The sequence below is a fragment of the Macrobrachium rosenbergii genome, chromosome 55, assembly GCF_040412425.1.
Source record: "Macrobrachium rosenbergii isolate ZJJX-2024 chromosome 55, ASM4041242v1, whole genome shotgun sequence".
In the NCBI taxonomy this organism is placed as follows: Eukaryota; Metazoa; Arthropoda; class Malacostraca; order Decapoda; family Palaemonidae; genus Macrobrachium; species Macrobrachium rosenbergii.
The window spans coordinates 37,365,441-37,387,211 of NC_089795.1; the positions used below are offsets into that span (position 1 = coordinate 37,365,441).

The 21,771-nt window shown below is 37.3% G+C and overlaps 1 protein-coding gene across 37 annotated transcripts in view; it reads right to left on the reverse strand.

Annotated features, from left to right (window-relative positions):
* LOC136835120 (CUGBP Elav-like family member 2) overlaps window positions 1–21,771 on the reverse strand; it is a 323,150-nt gene that overhangs the window by 63,908 nt on the left and 237,471 nt on the right. For 22 of the 37 annotated variants that reach the window (XM_067098288.1, XM_067098293.1, XM_067098314.1 and 19 more), the window contains exon 3: window positions 5,494–5,660. In XM_067098288.1, coding sequence (XP_066954389.1) covers window positions 5,494–5,660 — 167 coding nt within the window. The remainder of the gene's footprint in view (window positions 1–5,493; window positions 5,661–21,771) is intronic. The other 15 variants (XM_067098291.1, XM_067098319.1, XM_067098301.1 and 12 more) reach the window with 1 other exon arrangement.

Sequence of the window (21,771 nt, forward strand, 5' to 3'; positions counted from 1 at the left end):
CTAGGAATCCCATCACTTCCAGCTTTTCCAGGCTGCACGTCACTAGGAATCTCATCAATTGAAGCTTTTCCAGGCTACATGTCACATGGAATCCCAACACACTGCAGCTTTTCTAGGGCTGCATGTCACTAGAATCCCATCAATTGCAGCTTTTCCAGGCTGCATGTTACGTCATCTAGCTTTTGCAATGCACGTCACTAGAGTCCCATCAATTGAAGCTTTTCCAGGCTACATGTCACAAGGAATCCCAACAACTGCAGCTTTTCAGGCTGCATGTCACTAGGAATCCCATCAATTGCAGCTTTTCTAGGCTGCATGTCACTAGGAATCCCATCAATTGCAGCTTTTCTAGGCTGCATGTCACTAGGAATCCCATCAATTGCAGCTGCAGTGTCACTAGGAATCCCATCACTTCCAGCTTTTCCAGGCTGCACGTCACTAGGAATCTCATCAATTGAAGCTTTTCCAGGCTACATGTCACATGGAATCCCAACAATTGCAGCTTTTCTAGGCTGCATGTCACTAGGAATCCCATCAATTGCAGCTTTTCCAGGCTGCATGTCACTAGGAATCCCATCACTTGTAGCTTTTGCAGGCTGCACGTCACTAGGAGTCCCATCAATTGAAGCTTTTCCAGGCTACATGTCACAAGGAATCCCAACAACTGCAGCTTTTCTAGGCTGCATGTCACTAGGAATCCCATCAATTGCAGCATTTCCAGGCTGCCCTAGGAATCCCATCAATCGAACCTTTTCCAGGCTGCATGTCACTAGGGATCCCATCAATTGCAGCCTTTCCAATCTTTATACAGTTTCACGGCCTTCTATGAATATTCTTAACAGTCTCCTGCAGTATCATTCTCAGTTACGTGCCAATTCCTTCAACTAGTATTGTTCAATTAGGAATGGCGTCTCCGTTGAACAATTACATAGCTTCATTTGCATTTTTAATCAAAGATTACATAGCTTCATTTGCATTTTTTTCGAGAATTACAAAGCTTCATTGCACTCTTTATCAAAACTGCATAGCTTCATCTGAATCCTATATTAGGCATTTATGGACAAAAATTAAAAACACTAACCACCACTACATATTTCTTACGAAAAACTGAGCAAAATTCGACTCAAACTAGGAGATGGTACACTTTCCGTTTACTAATCTTTCTAATTTTGAACTAAGTATAATGGAATGAATGAAGGCCGATATGAGGGCTTCCATACACAAATACACTGGACGATGATATGTAGTCTTGACAATGCAATACCACTAACATGAAATATACAACTCTCTCTCTCTCTCTCTCTCACGCTAAGAAAATAATTCCTATAGCATTGTGACTGAAGTTGATTCCAGTAGCTATAACTAACAAACGAATATAGTCACTGCATTTAACAAAATTCCCAAACATCTACCTACACAAGTACAAAATTTACGTAAAAAAATAAAAACACACACACAGATTAAACCATGAGGAATCCCTTTACAGTGAACAGAAAAAAATACAAAGAGGTAAAGAAAAAACTACACGCAAAAACTCACCGATATACAAGCACCCTCTCTAAACGAACAATTAAAAAAAAAAGCGCCAGTCATTTAGAACATCATGATAGATATGAAATGAGCTCTTGATGAAGTCTAATTGACTCCTCTAGATGACAGATTGCCAACAGACAGACAGAGAGACAGACAGACAAGACTAACAACTTAGTTGAGCAGCTTTGGAAAGCCTACGATAATCAAGGTTCATCAATCAAGTCTTGTCAGAGAGAGGACGGAGTGGAAGAGTGAGAGGACAGAAACATGTCCCTCTAGGATGAAGAGGAGAAGGAAAAGGAGGAAACTGTTATAATTATAATGATTATAATTATAATGATATATATATATATATATATATATATATATATATATATATATATATATATATATATATATATACACACACACACACACACACTTCTATATATATGTATAAAAATGACAGAGAAATCCGTCGTACAAAAACAAAGTACTGAACGTTCCCTTTCCATTAATGAAAAACGATTTATAGTTTCTCGCACACCATCATAATCCAAGAATCTGGCGTTCGACATAGATAGTATCCCTTAGCTTAACCAGACCACTGAGCTGATTAACAGCTCTCCTAGGGCTGGCCCGAAGGATTAGATTTATTTTACGTGGCTAAGAACCAATTGGTTACCTAGCAACGGGACCTACAGCTTATTGTGGGAATCCGAACTATTATAGCGAGAAAATGAATTTCTATCACCAGAAATAAATTCCTCTTATTCTTCATTGCTCGGTCGGAGATTCGAACTCGCGGCCAGCAGAGTGCTAGCTGAGAACGGAACCCACTCGCCCAGCAAAGAACTTGGCGTTCGACAATACGTATAAATAATTCATTAATAACAGACGTTTTGTTCTCTTGATAAATATATATAGCAACTGTTTCATGGATGGTCAAGCATCAATCACCCACCCTCTTGACTTGTCTCTCTTTTAATATTGTGTCATGATACATAAAAAAAAAACTTCCAAAAAAAGGTTCGCATATTCATATGCCAATGAATATATGGAAAATAGCCTACATTTCATTCAAGAATTTTTGTGCTCAACATAAGACTGATGTTCTTGAATATCCTTGAGTGACCATTCGAATTTTCCTTTAATAAGGTCGCCCCTTCCCAGGTTTCAATATAAAATCTCAGTCTTGGAATGTGGCTTTCTTCAAAAATTTTGAGCAATCTTGTCGGTACTTACTCATAGTCACAAAGCCATAATGAAACAAAAGGCAGATGGCATTTCTTAGTACTTTAAGTTGAAGTACATCTTCCAATTTACAAAGAGATGTAGCAAATTTTGCAGCAATGTTAATATTCGTACCTCCATCCACGTACGAATTAACTCTAAAATTCTTACTGGCAAAAGTCGCAATCATAAAGGTATCTGATAAAAAAAGAAAACATCGCCAAAATTGTTTCAAAGTTACTATAAATCTCAACATGATATTACCAGAAATTTTCCAGAAACTGCTATTATGTATCCCAGCCATCATCCATGAAACAGAGAAGTCTGGCTAGCTTTAAGACTTCGGAAATTGTGACCTTAAAGTAAAATTTCAAAAGAAGCATGAGATATATACTTGAAGATTAATACTAGATGAATGAGATAAGAAATGTAAAAAGATTATTAGAAACAAATGAACGCTTCTCAAGGCCTACAGGATAAAACGTGGAAAACAATGAACAGTTACGAAGCCCAAAGACTTTAAGCAGAACTGGCAACCGAAATACAAAGTTCTAAACGAAATAAAAACCTGAATATTATTCTTATTGCCCTAATGCACATGGTCAACAGCGCCTTTCTTCCCCATAGCCGAGGAAGAGAGAGAGAGTTTCCAAGACATCAAACTCTTAGCAGAAGATAAGGTCTTCCCAGCATTCACTGGCACTAGCATCATCTCATCCCCTCAGGAGAAGAAGTTCCTCTGCAAATCATCCATCATCAACTTCTCAATTTCCTACGATGTTCACTTCGCCATCGTCTCGATGCGCCCATTCACTCCTACTGTAAAGTCTCGTAACTTTCAATGGATAGGAGACCTCTCCCCATCCCTCTCTCTTAAAAGAGAGAGAGAGAGAGAGAGAGACGCATCAAGGTTTCCCCTCTTCCAGACCATCATTAAAATCCTTTTTTTTTTTCTCCTCCTTCTTCTTTTTACTCAAGACTTGAAGATGTTCCGCTCAGATACGCCACACACATCATCTGTTCACGTCGACCGACGATAATTTTTTCCCTTCAGACCAGAAATTGTATTTAAAGTGGGTGATAAGGACGGCCATCCCTCCAGAGTCGGAGGGGAAAATGGCCTCTAAGGTAACTCTCAATGATGCGCAGCCCCTACCCCCAATATGCATCCCAAATCTAGTCGAAATTTTTCGCTCGATTGACGCAAGTGATTTCCTTTACTTCGTGGACTTTTCCATTTACCTATTTTCCCGATAATTTTAACACGAGAACAAAATATTGATTGTGTTCTTCAGTTTTTCAGGACATCTTGCCATCAACACACACAGTTAAATATAATGAAATTAAGGTTAAATATAACAAAATAAAGATATATTGAAATAAAGATTAAGTATAAAGAAAAACATTTAATTCATCTCTCAAAAACACAAAGAGGCATATTCTCTCTCTGTCTCTCTCTCTTTCCTCGAAATCTGAGGAAACAACCGGAGTCTCCGAATTTATTATATCCTTTAATTAATCCTTCCAACTGAAATTAAATCGAAACGTCCTGGCTCCTCCTTTTCTAACCTATCCCCCTCCATCCCACCCCCTGGCCCAAACTCCCGAAACAACCTCTCTGAAAGTTCCCCTACTCCTCCGTGCCATAAAAAACCTGTGTCCGAGTGGGAGGGAGAGGAAGACGCGATGAGACACTGGCAGGCATTTTCCTTTATGAGAACAGTTCGAAGAAGCAAGTTACGTGGAGGGAAATGAAACATTAATAATACTTTTTAAACAAATGTTACTCGTGTCACTGAGTGTGTGTAATTATACACACACACACACACACACACACACACACACACACACACACACACACACATATATATATATATATATATATATATATATATATATATATATATATATATATATATATATATATATATCGCATCTCTACACTGCAAGCTCATCCGTTACAATTTCTCCTCCATACCTACTGTACGGTCAATATTTTCTGATCCCCTCTCTCCCTCTATTTTAAATACTTCGGACGTACACCAAACTTTTGTTAATCTACCGTTCTCTATTCTTTCCTTGTAACCAAACCCCTCCAAACACTCTAGTTTATGTTTTCACCTGGTCTAAACATTTTTCCTACATCATCATCTTTTGCGTGCATTCTGTGTACATTTTCCATCCCTTTCAGTTCTCCTTACTCCTCATATATTACACAAACGATTCATATCAGCAGCTTGTACCTTTCCTCTTTTTATCCATATTTAACATCCATACTTCTTTTCCACTTCTCTTCGTACACATTTCTCTGCTCGTTGAACCTTTTTGCAGATATCCCGTTACTATTTTTTTTTACTTCACCTCCTCCGTGACTCGTCTTTTCTCTTGTCCCACTACCTTCCAATACAGTTACTGAGAAATAGTTGTACAAATGCACAGCTTCCATTCTTCCTTGCCTAAACGAACACGGCTTCTCCGCTATCTTTCTTTCTGTTAACAGTCTTACCTTTTCAATCAGTACCCTACCATTCACCTTATTAACTTCTTCCCATTATTTAACAAGATTATTATTACTCTAAACTGTTCAAGTGGCATTTTCCCACTTTCTAATATACCTTACACACCCTGGTCCACTACCTATTATACCAGTATCACTATTATAACACAGATCCTGTCACATTTAAATAATGGCCTAAATTTCACATGAAAGAGAATATACAAAAGAAGTACTCCACCAAAAACACTGACCTTTGCTCTGCCCGGTGACCTTATCCCTGAGGACGTTGATTTGATAAACCTCGCCAAACTCTTCAAACATCTTGCGAAGGTCATTTTCGTCCATGGAACGAGGAATCTGTCCCACGAACATCTTGATAGCGTCGGGGTCGGGCTCACGATGCACACTGTTCATCACCCTGAAACAGGGTTGCTCCATGAGATACTGGGGAGGCCCTTAAAACTATTTCATACATATCATCTATATCACTGTGACAAATATATAAGAATAATCAGGAGTGAGTAGGAAAAGAAACAATATTAATATAATACTCTTTCAATAAAAATTTAATTTCTATATATCAATCTTTTAAATAAACAATACTAATACAATAATCCTACTATAAACATTTAATTTTTATATATTAATTTTTGTTTATAAAAAACAATATCAATACAATAATCCTACTATACAAAATTTCTATATATTTATTTTTTGTACATAACAGTCTGCGAGAAACCGACTCGACTTTCAATTGTCACATCATAATGTACTTCGCACAATATGTAAAAGAAGCAATTGCATAATTATTTTAATATGGCTGTCATTTTTTTTAGGTAAATTACACTTCTTCGTGAGGTAACAATTTAGTCCACATAATAATATCAAGGTTAGAAGTAACAATAATAATAATAACAGTAATAAATCTATATCATCCTTTCATACTACGTGCTAAAATTATATCTTACGAAAATACGTGATACCATGAAAAGTACTGGGGGAACCGTTATCTTCTCATATTAAAATTACTTAGTGTCTAAGTGGGTAATATGTGAATAAAAAGTACCTTATATAAGAGAGATGGGCATATTATGTTTATGTCATTTTCTTTCCTATCTGCATAAAAAAAAGCTTGTTAAGCATAAAACTATGAAACACCATTATGTAAGAGTACCAATTTCAGTGAAGTAGAATTTTCCTATAAACATTCCACCTTGCATTTTTTTTTATTCCTTGTAAGCGCAGTTTAATAGATGCTAATCATAAATTCAAGTTCTAATGCAGCAACAAGAGAAGACAGCTGAAACGGCTGGGAGGATAGGTAACAAAACCACACTTTCAAGTTCCCTAGATTTCCAAAAGGCTCCACAGCAAGTTGATTTTCCTCGCCCTTCATAGCTGTGCACTGTAAAAGCTAATTTACAGCAACAGCTTCCGTCCCTTCATCACCCCAAACGACTGATGGCCGAGACCCTTACACTCGTTTCTTACCCAGCAGGTGATCAGACGGAACAAGTCCTTGCGTACCAAGAATGGAGGAAAGACGTACAATTAATTGTTCGTCGTGGAGGCCTAAACCATTTCGAGAATGCCGGGGCAGCCAGGTCGCACCATGTTACCAGCCTGATCACATCAGCTAGAGGCTTGAGATGAACCAAGGAAGGGTAAAATGGCTTAAGCTCATTTTTTTTCTTTAAAAAAATTCTTCGGGCATCTGCTGACCAAATCAGTTAACTATATACTTTATAGGTAGTCAACCGCGTGGGTTGCAGCCATGGTAGTGACTAGCAACCACAAGTATAATCGCTGGGACACAACAGAATAACATTTACTACAGCCACAACCGCAAAAGAAAGGAAAGCATATTATATTTGGGCCGTTTCAGCTAACAAGGAGTGACTCTAGAGGAAAAAATTACATAATGGTCACTGACATTAACTGCTGAATATATATATATATATATATATATATATATATATATATATATATATATATATATATATATATATATATATTATATGTATATATATATAAATTATTGTGTGTATGGGGGGGCTGATTTGGTTGTTTACATCTTCAAGAAAAACAAAGATAGGAGGCGAAAACTACATTACCACACTTGTTCAAAAATCCACAAACAAAAACAAAGATAATCTTTCAATTCAGCTAGTGACGCCGTGAAAATGGTATAGCCTAGATGTGGAGCACAGCGCCAACACTGACCTTTTTCCCTCTGGTGAATCAAGACCACAGGAATAATTCGCTGAATATTCGACCAGTCAAAGGGCAGAGAGAGAGAGAGAGAGAGAGAGAGAGAGAGAGAGAGAGAGAGAGAGAGAGAGAGAGAGAGAGAGAGAGAGAGAGAGAGAGAGAGAATGCGCTTCCTCCCCCTTCCAATTAATTGGAGTGTCACCCGTTCCCTGAAGACGACCAATATTCCCTTCGACATGCAATGAGGAAGTCCAGCTTCCCAAATTCCCATGTTGCTGTGGGAAACCGCTTCCCCAGCCCCTTCCTTGCCTGCTGCCATATACACCAGATTTGGGAGAGGAGTGGGAGAACCTTTCGTCCAGAATGTAGCAGAAGCACCGGCTACTTAGCGTAACCTAATGACAATCTACCTAAGTTACGATAAAATTATTAAAATGAGTTCAAGTAACAACAGCTAACCCAACATATTAATGCCTAATGCGCTATTGTAATCGCACAGAACTGAATCCAAAGATATAGCTAACAAGTCTCTCCTATTTTAAAATTAAATGGAAATGCCCAAACACGGTTAATCTAGCATAAGTATGTTGGAATCTAAAACTAACTTCCGACCTTCAAAATTTGCAATAATTAAATTAAGATACTTGCGTCTATATTTTGCGTAGGGGCTAAAGTTATACAGGATGTGATACAGATTTATAGCCTATACATATACGCTTAAGAAGTCTACACGTCCATGGAAAACGGAAAACTAATCCTATAGAGTTCTTATACTTTTAAATATACTAGAGAGAGAGAGAGAGAGAGAGAGAGAGAGAGAGAGAGAGAGAGAGAGAGAATAAAACTGTAAGCGAAATACCTTGACATTACAGAACTAATGCCTGAAAAAATGTCTATTTTAGTCGATGTGAATAAAAAAAAAAATTTTCTCTGCCTTGCCAACACTACTGTATACCGTACATAATCAAGTTTTAAAGGTACAGATTAAAAAAAAAATCCGTAAAAAAAAATAACGATTAATCACCAATCACAAATTGGATGATATAAGACTATCGTTTGCACTGATCACGAAAGTCCAAGGGTCCCCGAAGTTTATTCAAGACTCGAAGGCCTTTATTCTACAAAGGAAAAGGGGTAACCTTGATCCCTTTTAATAAGTTCGTTTTATTTTGAATGACGGTGCAATAACACCATACTATCGAAGACCATTCACACAGCAAGGCGGCTTATAATCAAACTAAATTTTATACTGGAATACATTAGATGACAAACTCTATTATACTGACGGATTTCTGTAACCCAGCATGAACTGTAATGCTCACTGCTGGCTCTGCCACTCAGCATAAAACAAACAGGGCCACTCAACAGTGAATAAATGATCTGGCAGCAAGGAATGCATGAATTCATTATAAATGGGTAATAAATACGTAATATGAAAAGGATACCATAAAACAAATCGTGCTCGCCAGTATGGTATCAGTTGCTAAGGCGACATGGGCAAAGTGGTTTCCATAGCGACACAATTAAATTTCCATCAACACGCACCATAAGCTTAGCATCGGTGAAGGGAAGGGGAGAGGAGGTAGGGGGGTATTGGGTTGCCCAATGAATAACTTCATCCACATTCATAAATTCCGTTCTCGAGACATTTTGTTAAAAACATACACGTAGGCAAAACACTCTCTTCCCGAACTCGCTGGAGGGGGTAATATATATGTATCCTGTTGTCTGACTTCACTGGTAATAAGATTTGTTGCAACAGACTTCACTGTTAACAAGATTTGTTGCAACAAAAATTTGTTGTCAAAGCATGTCCATACCGGTTTTAAACGCGAAAAATCAACACCGATAACAACTTATTTTTAGTTATTCAATGGATTTCGCTGGATTGATTTTACTCAAGGAGAAACATCACTAACGAACTCTCATTCAAATGCCCTTTAAAAACTTGTTCCTATCATTTTACACTGATGGACCGTTCAGAATTTTGATTTTATAGAAAATCCTTCTAAGGACATACAACAGCTAACCGAGTCGCCTTGTACAAATAATAAACAAAATCCCTGACACGATGGCAAGGAATAAAGAAATAAACGGAACGTCTTCATCTCACGAACTACGAGATGACTGCAATCTACAGTCTATTATCCATAATACGAAAAGCCCGTTCCATCTGGGGCTGTTCAAAAGGCTTCCCCGGCGGTTTTGTGCCCGGCGTTACAAGACTTCTCGAACGCATCCTCAGGTTTACACAAATGATCCAATTCCTTCTTCGATAGCATCCCCAGCAAGCCGCCACAATCGGATTTCGATATGCGAGCGAAGCAAAGGAGATGGAGGGAGGAGGAGGGAAATGGGGTAGGGAGGAAGGGGAGGAAAGGGAGGAACAGGAGAATCACATGCCTAAGAATAAATGCGACTGCTAAAAAAAGGGACGGGTGCTCTATCCTAGCATAATGGATTATGAAGAATAAAAGGGGTTTCCAATTTCTATTCTTCAACCATAATTTTTGCTATATTCGAAGAAGAAAAATAGGTCAAATGCACATAAGGAGATTACGAAACCCAAGTTAATATTCACTCTGTCATCTATATATATATATATATATATATATATATATATATATATATATATATATATATGTATATATGTATGTAATGTATATATATACACAAACATACTTGCATACATAAATAACATATGTATGACTTTAATAATGATGACATAACAATCACTACCTAACGGAAACATCTGTATTAACTTCATAGTGCCATACCTTTCCTTCTTTTGTCTTCTGGCAATAGCGACAGAACGCACTCTACCGTATAGGTCAAACAAACAGTAACACATTAACTTGATTAAATCTCACCAGACTCCAGACAGCATCCAGTCTTATACTGGGAAAAGGTTACTGTTAAATAAGAGGAGAAAATCCAAGGCTTACCATTCCATATATAACACCCAATGCGAGGGGACTTGGTCTGAATAAACATGATCCAAGGTTTTCAATTGACTCCTTTGCTTCCCTGTGATACATCGGCCGAGAGAGAGAGAGAGAGGAAGTGGGGGGGGGGGTCATGGGTCACGGGGTCATCATCACCTTGACGGAAGCAAAGTCAATGCTTTCGTGATTTGCTCTTTCATCACGCAAGTCAGCGCCTGCTGTGCTACTACTCCTGAGGGCCAGCTCCATCCGTGTCACTCATCCTTTCGATATATCAATCAATACGCGGCTCTGTCCCGTTCGCACGCGTCTCCCTAAAGCAACGGAGGCAAAATTGAAAAAAAAAATAAAAAAAAAACAGAAAAATCCTATATGAACGAATACACGGTCTTTGACACACAGCTCAGGCAATAACTGGTGACCCGGTGCGGTCTTTTGAGCGCGGCAGACATGCTAATAACAAAGGAGAGAGAGAGAGAGAGAGAGAGAGAGAGAGAGAGAGAGAGAGAGAGAGAGTTCCAATCACAAACGCAGGAAGCGACCCGGTCCAGTCCGCTCCCATCCCCCAATTTCAATTTTTGTAACATTTTTTTTTTTTTTTTGCATGGAATCCACGTTACCATGAACACATAAACACACACACACACACACACACACACACACAGAGTCACATGATCCTTTTCAAAGCAGGGTCGCTCACTCATAACTGCAGAAATCCTTTCCCAAGACATACACTGCTCAACTCCTACGTTGCGTAAACATCCTGCAAATCGTCAAGTTTCCTTCTGCTTTGCATGTGAAATGAATAACCTTCATTAAAGCTTGAAAATATGCAGGCGCAGTTTTTCACCTTAAACTATGTAAAGGAAAACTATTGCAGGATTGTGACAGGAGGTTTCTGCTTTAATAATTCGACATACCACCGCAGTCGAAATTGTTTTTCCTAATCACAATGAGCACGAATAAGGTAAATCCATGAATAAAATTATGGATTTCAGTAAATTAGGCTGAACAATTCACAAGTTTTTCACAACTATATACACAAAGCACAAATATCTATTTTTTACGCAAAGCACGAATATTTTTTAAAAAATTCACGTCATTTTCTTCTTTAAAGAGTTTCTGCAGGCGTTACACCATTATCAGAGCTAAGATTTTATATATATATATATATATATATATATATATATATATATATATATATATATATATATATATATATATATATATATATATGTTTATGGGTCATCTTATATTATAGTGTTTTATTAGTCTTTTATTCTTATATTATACTGTTATATTATATATATATATATATATATATATATATATATATATATATATATATATATAAATAATTATTACATACACACAATACACTAACAAGTCCTTACCCGACAGAATTAGTGGCCCTATGTTTTAAGCCCTTCGGTTCTCAGTCACTAGCCATTTTGGCAATAGAATGGAATGGGGTATAAATCTTAGGCCAAAGGCCAAACACTGGAACCTATGAGGTAATTCAGCACTGAAAGGGAAATTGAGAGTAGAGAGTTTTTAAAGGTGTAAAAATAGAAAATTCCCGATGTTGCACTGTGAAACAATTGCTAGGAGAGGGTGGAAAGAAAGACAGGAGAATGAGAATATGAGCACAGGTACAACAGAAGGAATGAAAAGGGTTGCAGCTAGGGGCCGAAGGGACGGTGCAAAGAACCTTAAGTACTGCCCACAGTGCACCGAGTGAGGTGCACTGACGGCACTACTCTCCTACGGGAAGCAACCATTTTGGGAAAAGTTTCTGAACTCCACACTCCTTCTGCATCCTGGTAAGGACCCACCACAATTACATAAGGATACAGACACATAAATTCACGGTTCTGGTCGACAGAGGCACCATGAAACGGTTTTAAAATAACTGATGCCGATAGCTTTTATGACTAAAAACTAAATATGAATTTTTCCACAGCTACCTGTAGCCATGGCAGTTTTCCGCGCTACTTAAAAATAACCATTCTTCCAACGCGGACTTGGCTCTACATGCATCCTCTAGTATACTTGCAAATCAAGATGGAACTGCGAAAGCAAGGTTCCCAAAAGTCCGATTTCCTCGTAAAAAGAAGCGCCCTCTTAAATGAACTGCTTTTGTTCCTCTTTTTTCGTAGTACTTTTAAAAAGAGAGCGACAGAGGGTAGCTGGGAGGTCGCGTTTCCACCAGTTTCATACACGCTGAAGTGGACTCTGTATCTGTTCTGTGACTGAAAACTGCACAAGTTCGTTTAGTATGCAATACTGCAGGGTCTTCAAACTCATAGCCAAAAAAAGAAAAAAAAATTGCAATTAGACTATGAATCGAAGAACGTATATAAATGCAGGTGTGTGTGTGTGTATATATAAACACACACACACACACACATATATATATATATATACACATATAAACACAAATATATACAGACATAGATATACATACATACATATATATATATATATATATATATATATATATATATATATATATATATATATATATATATATATATATATATATATGTATACATGTACAAAGAGAGAGAGAGACAGAAAGAGAGAGAGAGTCAGCCTCTTTACAATCACAAAGGGTATTACATGTCTAAGTCTATGGCAAGGGAAACAGAAATACCCTATTCACTGCAAACTGGAGTATTACTTGGATGTCTGGTAGGCAGGCTACGAGGGGACCCAAATTGAAGTCCCCCTTTCCGGTCTTTGATGTGCAAGCCTCCTATTTGTAGGGAAAAATGTGAGGGGAGAAGGATCCTTGTCTCCCTTTCTAATGCAAATGTTTCCAATGTCCATTTGGTCATCTGACCGTTGCCAAATTCGGTCAATCAAAAGGCAATTACGCTACTAAGTCAGCCATTGTCTATCAGCCTACCTGCAGGTTATTTTTTCTTCCTGATCATCGTTTCTTTTTCTTTAGGGATTATATGCAACTCTTCAACGGAACCATAATTGTAGGAATAGTCTTAGAAATAACGTATGTCCTATGGCGTGAGATAAATAACGTATATCCTATGGCGTGAAATAAAAAAAATTATCATTAATTAAGATATTTCACTTATAAACCAACAACGTCCGCCCTTTTATTTTCTGCGTTACTTCGACTCTTTACCATAATATCGACCTCCGTCTATCCCTCATTCGTAGAAATGTACCTGGCTTCCTGCAACCCTTCACCGAGCTTACCTTTAATCAAATGCCTTTAGCCTGCCGGCCTGGCATCGTCTCTCCTGATTAGTTCTCTCTATTTCAAACGAACGACCTTGCAAATGCTATCGAATTACACCGCCATTCGGAGTATAATTATCATCCAAAGATTTCTCAGCCTTAATACCACCAAAAGTAAGCTCAGATTTGTCTATATAATGTTAGCATTCGTACGAATTTCACAAAATAAAGCGTTACTGAAATGACCATCGAAATGACCTTTATCTCGGCACCGTGAACCTTTTGTTACTGTGTCTCCTTCACAAGAACGTTTTAACAAGCAAGCAAGACTTGGCAAGAATAAATCCTACCTAATCTAATCAAAGGCAATGTCACTGGTTGTTTCTTAATTTGGCATAGTACGGCAGATCAGTTATTAAATTTGCTTTAATAAAGAGAGAGAGAGAGAGAGAGAGAGAGAGAGAGAGAGAGAGAGAGAGAGAGAGAGAGAGAGAGAGACAAGTTCGGTGTAAAGGAAATAACGTGGATAGCAGAAAATTACCTCAGACAGGTGAATAAATTTTATATGTAAGTCGTCAAAGTAAATATGCACATACAAAAATCTCTTACAAAGTTCAAGAAAATCACTGGGATTACTGGGGGTCCAATGCAAATCACCAAGGTCATGAAATGAAAGTTAAATTTATCTAACATAATTCGTCTAATCTATCAAAATGTAATGTTTCATCTTCAAACTCTTTATCATGGAATATTCTAGCTTGTTAACCACAAACGGATACTGCATATGCATGTTCCGACATGGTTCTGTCATAGAGAAAACTTAAGGATTGGTTAATAAAAAATTAATAATGCAGACAGAGGGACACTTTCATGAACAAGCTAGAATCCTATGATTTAATATTATATGAGCTGTTATAAACTTTACGGTATTTCTACAGTAAATATTTATGACTCTCCAAAGTTAACGCTAGAATTGGCAACGCAACACTAATACAGTGCAAATGACATAACTGTTATACAAAAAAATTCAAATTAAAATACCTAGTAAAAACAAATCTATTGTAAAACCCCATAATATTTCAGAGCCGTTAAATAAATACTTCAGTTAATTTCAGCCATGAAGAAACAATTTCCTTCAAAACAGGGATAAATAAACAACTCAAGCCACCGTTTCCTCGCATAGGCTACACAAAATTATGAATCTTTTGAATTAAAATTTTTTTTACCATACTTTTGTAATAATTTCTCGTATGCTAAATGTATTGCATAAAAACAAATAAGTTACACACTGTTGTATATGTATATATATATATATATATATATATATATATATATATATATATATATATATATATATATATTATATATATATACACATACAAACAGACTTGTGAGCAATTTCTGAAGAAGCCTCAGTGTAGTAGACTGATTTCAGGCGGAATTTCCTTGATTTGGTCAGAAACATTTTTGTTTTATTATATTTATGTCAAAAACATTTTTATTTTATTATATTTATGTCTATTTGTGTAATGAATGTAGACCATAGGAAATAATAAATTTAGACTATAGGAAATAATAAATTCAGGTTTCGAGTTGAAATCGCCCAGACAGGGACCCCATCACTACAGGCCGTGCAGAAGTATGCACAATAACGGTGCCTTGGTAGTTAAGGGCTGCCCCAGAGCAAGAGCCCTTGCCACTCTTTGGAACAATCTCTGCATTACTAAGATTGGCTCATCCCCAAAGATACTACGACATAAAAATCTACAGAATCTACTAATCTTGGGAGACAACACACCTAAAAACCCTTTTAAAAAACAAAGGGAAGAAACCGTCATGATCTCCACCCCAGCTATCAGCATCATCAAGAATTTTCTCAACATCCCTAAAGCGAAATGCAGTTTTGTCAGAACAGCGTACGAGTACCAGCACAATGCGAAAGACAATTTGTTAGAAAAACTCTAATCCTTGTATAGTTCTAAACTAAACCATTTAACCTTCATTATATATTTCGAATATATGCTGCTCATATCACCCCCCAAAACCTGCGCTGCCACTGAAAAGAAGAAATTTCGCCTCCCCCCCCCTTACCATCTCCAACACCAAAGCCGCTTTCTGATAATATATACTTGTATAAATTATCTCGGAGTGTCCCAGCAATTCCGCTGCATCTTGCTGGAAGAGATTTAACCCCCAAAAGATGCTTTCCTGAAGAAAGCAAAACTCCCTCCACAACAAAAGGTTGTCAGGGCATAAGCCTCTTCCTTGACTAAAGCAACCCTCAGAGAGAGAGAGAGAGAGAGAGAGAGAGAGAGAGAGAGAGAGAGAGAGAGAGACTTTCATAAACCTTTTTATTTTTAAATAACTTATCAAACGTGAGTTTCATCTGTATCAGGGATTCCACTGCAAAAAACTTCTCTCTCAACCCCCCTTCCAGCTTCATTCCAGATCTACCTTTTCAAGGGCATCTTTCCATAAAAATGGCGAAAAAAAAATCATGCACAGTTTTCATATTCGTTCAATACACGAGTTTTTACTGCGTAAAAAAAAAAAAAAAGCCGACTCATCAGCGTGAAACTCCTACACAGTCTTTTGAGCCATAAATCAATTCTCTCTCTCTTTGAAAAAAAAAAGGCTCATGCAATAAAGTGCAGCAGCAAGGTATCTGCTGCTCGCATCCTTCTTACATAATTTTTCACTTGCACTAAAAGCACTCAACAATACAGTGTGTGTGTGTGTGTGTGTGTGTGTGTGTGTGTGTGTGTGTGTGTACTAGAAGTAGTATAAAGAAAATGAAAATTATATTCCTTACAGAAAATCAACTTTGGCTGGAAATGTAATGAAAAATTTCATCATGTCTCCTGAGACATTACCGGTACCTTAAAAAAATGCATCATTAACAGAAAAAAGAATATAAATAAAATTATCACTGGCAAGGTAGGCGACTCAAAACAAGAACACTAGACAATACAACACTAAAAAAATTATACATACAGTACATACAAAAAACATAAGTAGGTATGTAATTATGTATGAATGTGTATCCACATTAAATTGACTTTGGAACAGCCGCCTTTTCTTCTAAGAGGTGGCACTAGAAGGTATTAGTCTTCCGGATCATAGCACCAACGACAGTCCGCAGTTAGTGAACTCCACGTTAAGACTTCCCGCCGCCCAGCCAAGGGTCAGCCGGCCTGACCACTGCCCTCTATGACTATGTAAGTTCACTGAATTAAGATTCCTTTGCCCGTGTCTCGGGACGGTACATCAAGTCCCGAGGGTCTGGACTTTCCAACTCTACCTTTACTGATACTACCGTTATTTTGGACGGTATGTTTACAGGCACACACACACATTAATTATATATATATATATATATATATATATATATATATATATATATATATATATATATATATATATATATATATATATAGCAAAGCTACAGCCACTACCATATTTATAATCTTACCCGTTGAATGGTCGATAAACCCCCATACCATAACCTTTCTCCAACATCAACTAACTTTACCTTCTTTCTACTGAATACATTTTCCTTGAAAATAGGATCTGCCAAAGCACACACACACACAAAATATTTTCTCCGACTGGTGTTATGTTTTCATAAAATTATTTGAGATTTTCCATTCCATAACATATACTTTACCATCTGGTAAGTTGCCGAAAATAGGTTTTGTTTATGTGCTCATCATAAGCCACAGGCTTTACACCTGTCACATCGAGTTCAAGAACCTTGTCATACTAAGCACACATACACATTCCCTTTTTACATGCTTCATGTACAAGTATGAAGGATATTCAAATTATTGTCAATGACGAGATGCCCCTCGACGCTAAATTGTTTTCGCCTGTCCATTTTCCTTTCTTAATAAGAGAATTATGAGCAAATTGTCAGACCATCGACACATTCTCTCTCTCTCTCTCTCTCTCTCTCTCTCTCTCTCTCTCTCTTCTTCTATATATATATATATATATATATATATATATATATATATATATATATATATATATATATATATATATATAAATAAAGTATAGAAGGAATTTTAAACAAATAAGCATCTGGAAATTGCACAGCATCATTAGGAGAGAGAGAGAGAGAGAGAGAGAGAGAGAGAGAGAGAGAGAGAGAGAGAGAGAGAGAGGGTTACTACTTCAATAACATGAACGCAATCCTCGAGACATGTTTTTGTGGGAATTATTATGGCCCGCAGAATGAAATGAGACGCGAAATGACGTCATTAGCGTCAGAGCATAATCAAGATGCATCGAGACCTATTTTCATCAGCAGAGTTCCTGGATACACGGGCTACGCTTAATGGGGCATAAATGGATCACTCCCGTAATTAGGCCAGTTATTATTTTCCTGGTAACGCCCAAGTGTTCAAAAGACTTGAGTATGTAAGTGTGCATGCATACATATCACCCTCTATACTTCTTACGAGGTCATAAACCTCTGAGAAAAATCCTGATTGTACTGGTTGTTCTTAACAGGGTCTAAATGGACCAAACAAGAAATTAGCGTTGTGGCACAGAGAGTGGTTACTATTTTCATTCATTCATCTCATAACTGTTTTTATAGCCATGAGTTTGGGGTATTTTACATTACAACTGGTACTGATCTACGAAAGTCACAAATCTCCGACAACTGAATTTTACTTTTTTTTTTTTTACAATAAGGTCCCTTCCAAATAAAATTAGTACAAAAATAATCCGGAAATCAGAAAATACAGTGTTCGATCTCATAAACAGAAACTCTGTCACTCCCAGTAAGCAACCCTACATATACTACCAACGGTCAAATGCATTTAAAGCCAAAGTTTGCAAGAGAAATGAAATAAAAAATTACTACTTTTCGTATACAATTTTAATTTCATTGATTTAAAAGTACAACTTACATCTCTGATTTTCTAGACTGATCAGATCAGAGAGGGGATGCTGACGATATGATAACAGAAAGAACCTTAAAAAACATCATAGCGTGAATAGCAAAGCAATATGACGAGAAAAAGGTTTAGAAGGAAAAGAATTATGAAAAAAAATCATAAAGTTAACCCCAATGAAATGAAAACATTAACTGAAATAGTAGGTGAAAAAAGAGGAAGGAAAAAAAAAAACAAACAACAAACCCAGCCGATGTTTTTTAAGAGATGTCTACTGGCGCATCAACTTCAAGAGGTACTTTTTTTACGTGCCGCCAGACATGAACTTGTCAGATGCAGCCCATTTAAACGTCTACATAATGCCATGCTATGTTAACAATAACAGCTGCCTCGACAATAAAATGAACGAATAAAATACTTCAGCTAAAAGTAAGAGGAGTCAGTGACTCTATTCCTGATTGCCAGTACAGATTCCACCTGTCGCTGCTTAAGTAACCTATAATATTTGGGTATTCAGTGAAATAATAATAATGACTTCAGAGTCAATCATTCTTGAGTCATGGCTTCAAAACTATTCGCTTCATAAATTACCGCGAAAGAAAACGTTTGTGTGTGTGTGTGAGAGAGAGAGAGAGAGAGAGAGAGAGAGAGAGAGAGAGAGAGAGAGAGAGAGAGAGAGAAAACCGAAACTGAAACTGAAACTTTCGAGATTTCGAGTTTCGAAAAAAAAAAAAATAAATAAATACCCAAGAGACATTTGGCTTTCTCAAAAATTTCCGCGGTCAAGAATGATGAAAACATGCGGGTAACAATTCCGAAATCCTCCTTTCCTGAAGAGCAAAAACAAACAAGCAAAAATTATTAATCCTTCACACCTGGGCTTTTCGGGCGGGCGATCAATTTGAGTGTCAGATAACAGTTCCACCGCTGACAAAAACAAATGGGGGTAATTGGCAGTGCCAGTTCCTATTTGGGGACCCGTCGCTATTTTGACTTTGATCTATAATAAGGACCTGGACGCCGCTCGCCTATTGTCGAAAATCTGGGAGCGAAATCAATTATATGGTATAATTACTTTATATCATCGATACGTGCGCAATACATGTACGGTACCTCGCTGTTGAACTTCTCAGTCCCAGAGGTCCTTTTTTCCTCACACCGTTGGACTGTGGATGTTGTGCAACTGGAACCTCAAAGTTCAAGGGAAGATGCAATATATTACTACCCTAAAGATATTTTCCTTGTATATATATCAATAATTACCTATATTTTAATCTATTTATTCATTAACTTAATTTACTTTTTTTTCTAATAACTGATCTCTTCTTTCTGTATTTCTTATTACCTTCAATTACTTCGTTCGAATGAATATTAAATTCTTTGGAAGCTTGAATTTCAAGTCAATGGCCCCTGTTGGCTTGTTCCACATGAATAGGTGTCATCTTTTGAATAATAACAAATGTAAATATCTTCAAAGAAATCACAACATTGCAAATTTTACAACATGATCGCACTATTGTTTCCTTCGATTTATCGTTTAACGAAACTGTATCCCCATACGCATAAATAAAAAAGATGCATTATATGATCATCTACGTAAACAAGCACACGCAACGATTTGTTTTGCAGTCACAACCTCATTTCTATCCGCAATTATTCCCTAGGAAAACGGCTGAGACCCTTTGAGTTAGTAAATATACGAACAACTGGCTTCTACACAGCGCAATTACATGTTTTGAACATACAAACACACAAGAATGGGAAATTCTCGCTTGGGAGTGTAAACTTGGCACGTCTGAACACCCAAAATGTAAACATAATGAGGGTAGAAAGAAAAAATTTGACATGAGACTAACGACTTATAATGCTGCTGACACATCCACTCTACGTTGCGTAAGCTCACAACCACTTTCATAGAATAAAGATTAATATTCTAGAGACTGCCTAAGATGATCCTACCAATGAAACAAGGTAGGTGATCAAGCTACAAATTTCAATATTTATAATTTATCATCTTGATTTCTCAGTATGTTTTTTGGGACTTTCAACCGCCAACTTCTTATCTGCCACCCCAGCATCATAGCTGAATAAACGAGTAGACATAGAAATTAAGGTTTTACTTATGGTCATAACTGATATTTTACAATGTCATGAGCGTGATAAACGTGGACAACTGATCAGTAATACTAATCATTATAACTGATACAGTTCTCATCGGCATTATAACAAGGGTTAAGTGTATCCTTTTTCGAATATACAACGAACGAAAACCACAACACTGAACACTGTGCTTCAAATGAACAACGTGAACGCAGACATAAACAATCATTCACCCACTCGCCTTAAACATTTCCTTTAAGGATAGGCTGCTATTTTTATTGTCGACGCTAATCCCGCTGCTGCTGTTGTTGTTTTCGTTTAATGACAAACTGAAATGAAGTCAAACTCCAGATGGGATTTTCCTCCAGGGAAAATTGTGAAACCCTCGAAGCCTCCATAACTCAGGCCGTCATCCAAATTACTTCTAAACTCGGGGACCTTGTAGCACTTAAAAAACTGTCAAGACAATGCTTTAGAAAAGTGAAATTCAGCTGAGCAACGGTCAAACTTTCGCAAGATAAATGGACGATAGTTGGGCAATGAAGAAGGCAAGGCGGAGGCTGCGAAAAGAGAAGATATATAAGAGGGGAGGAGAAACGAGGGCTGCTGCTGATGATGATGATGATGATGGAGAAGATGCTTAAGATAAGAGTGAAGGAAGGATCGAGGCAACAAATGACTTTTATTTCAAGTTCTTTATTTAATTAAAGTTTTAATAATTAACGTTCAACGATTCCCTTTTTTTAGAGAGAGAGAGAGAGAGAGAGAGAGAGAGAGAGAGAGAGAGAGAGAGTTAAGTATACCTTAGTTTCACCAGACCACTGAGCTGATTAACAGCTCTCATAGGGCTAAGAACCAACTGGTTACCTAGCATCGGGACCTACAGCTTATTGTGGAATCCGAACATTATAGCGAGAAATGAATTTCTATCACCAGAAATAAATTCCTCTAATGCTTCATTAGCCGGCCGGAGACTCAAACTCGGGCCTAGCGAGTGCTAGCCGACAACTCTGCCCACTCTCCCAACGAGGAACCTGAGAGAGAGAGAGAGAGAGAGAGAGAGAGAGAGAGAGAGAGAGAGAGAGAGAGAGAGAGCTGCTACTTCAATTTCGTTGCTCCTCCAGAGACCCCAATTTTTAACCCCCCCGCAACCCCAAATTCAAGT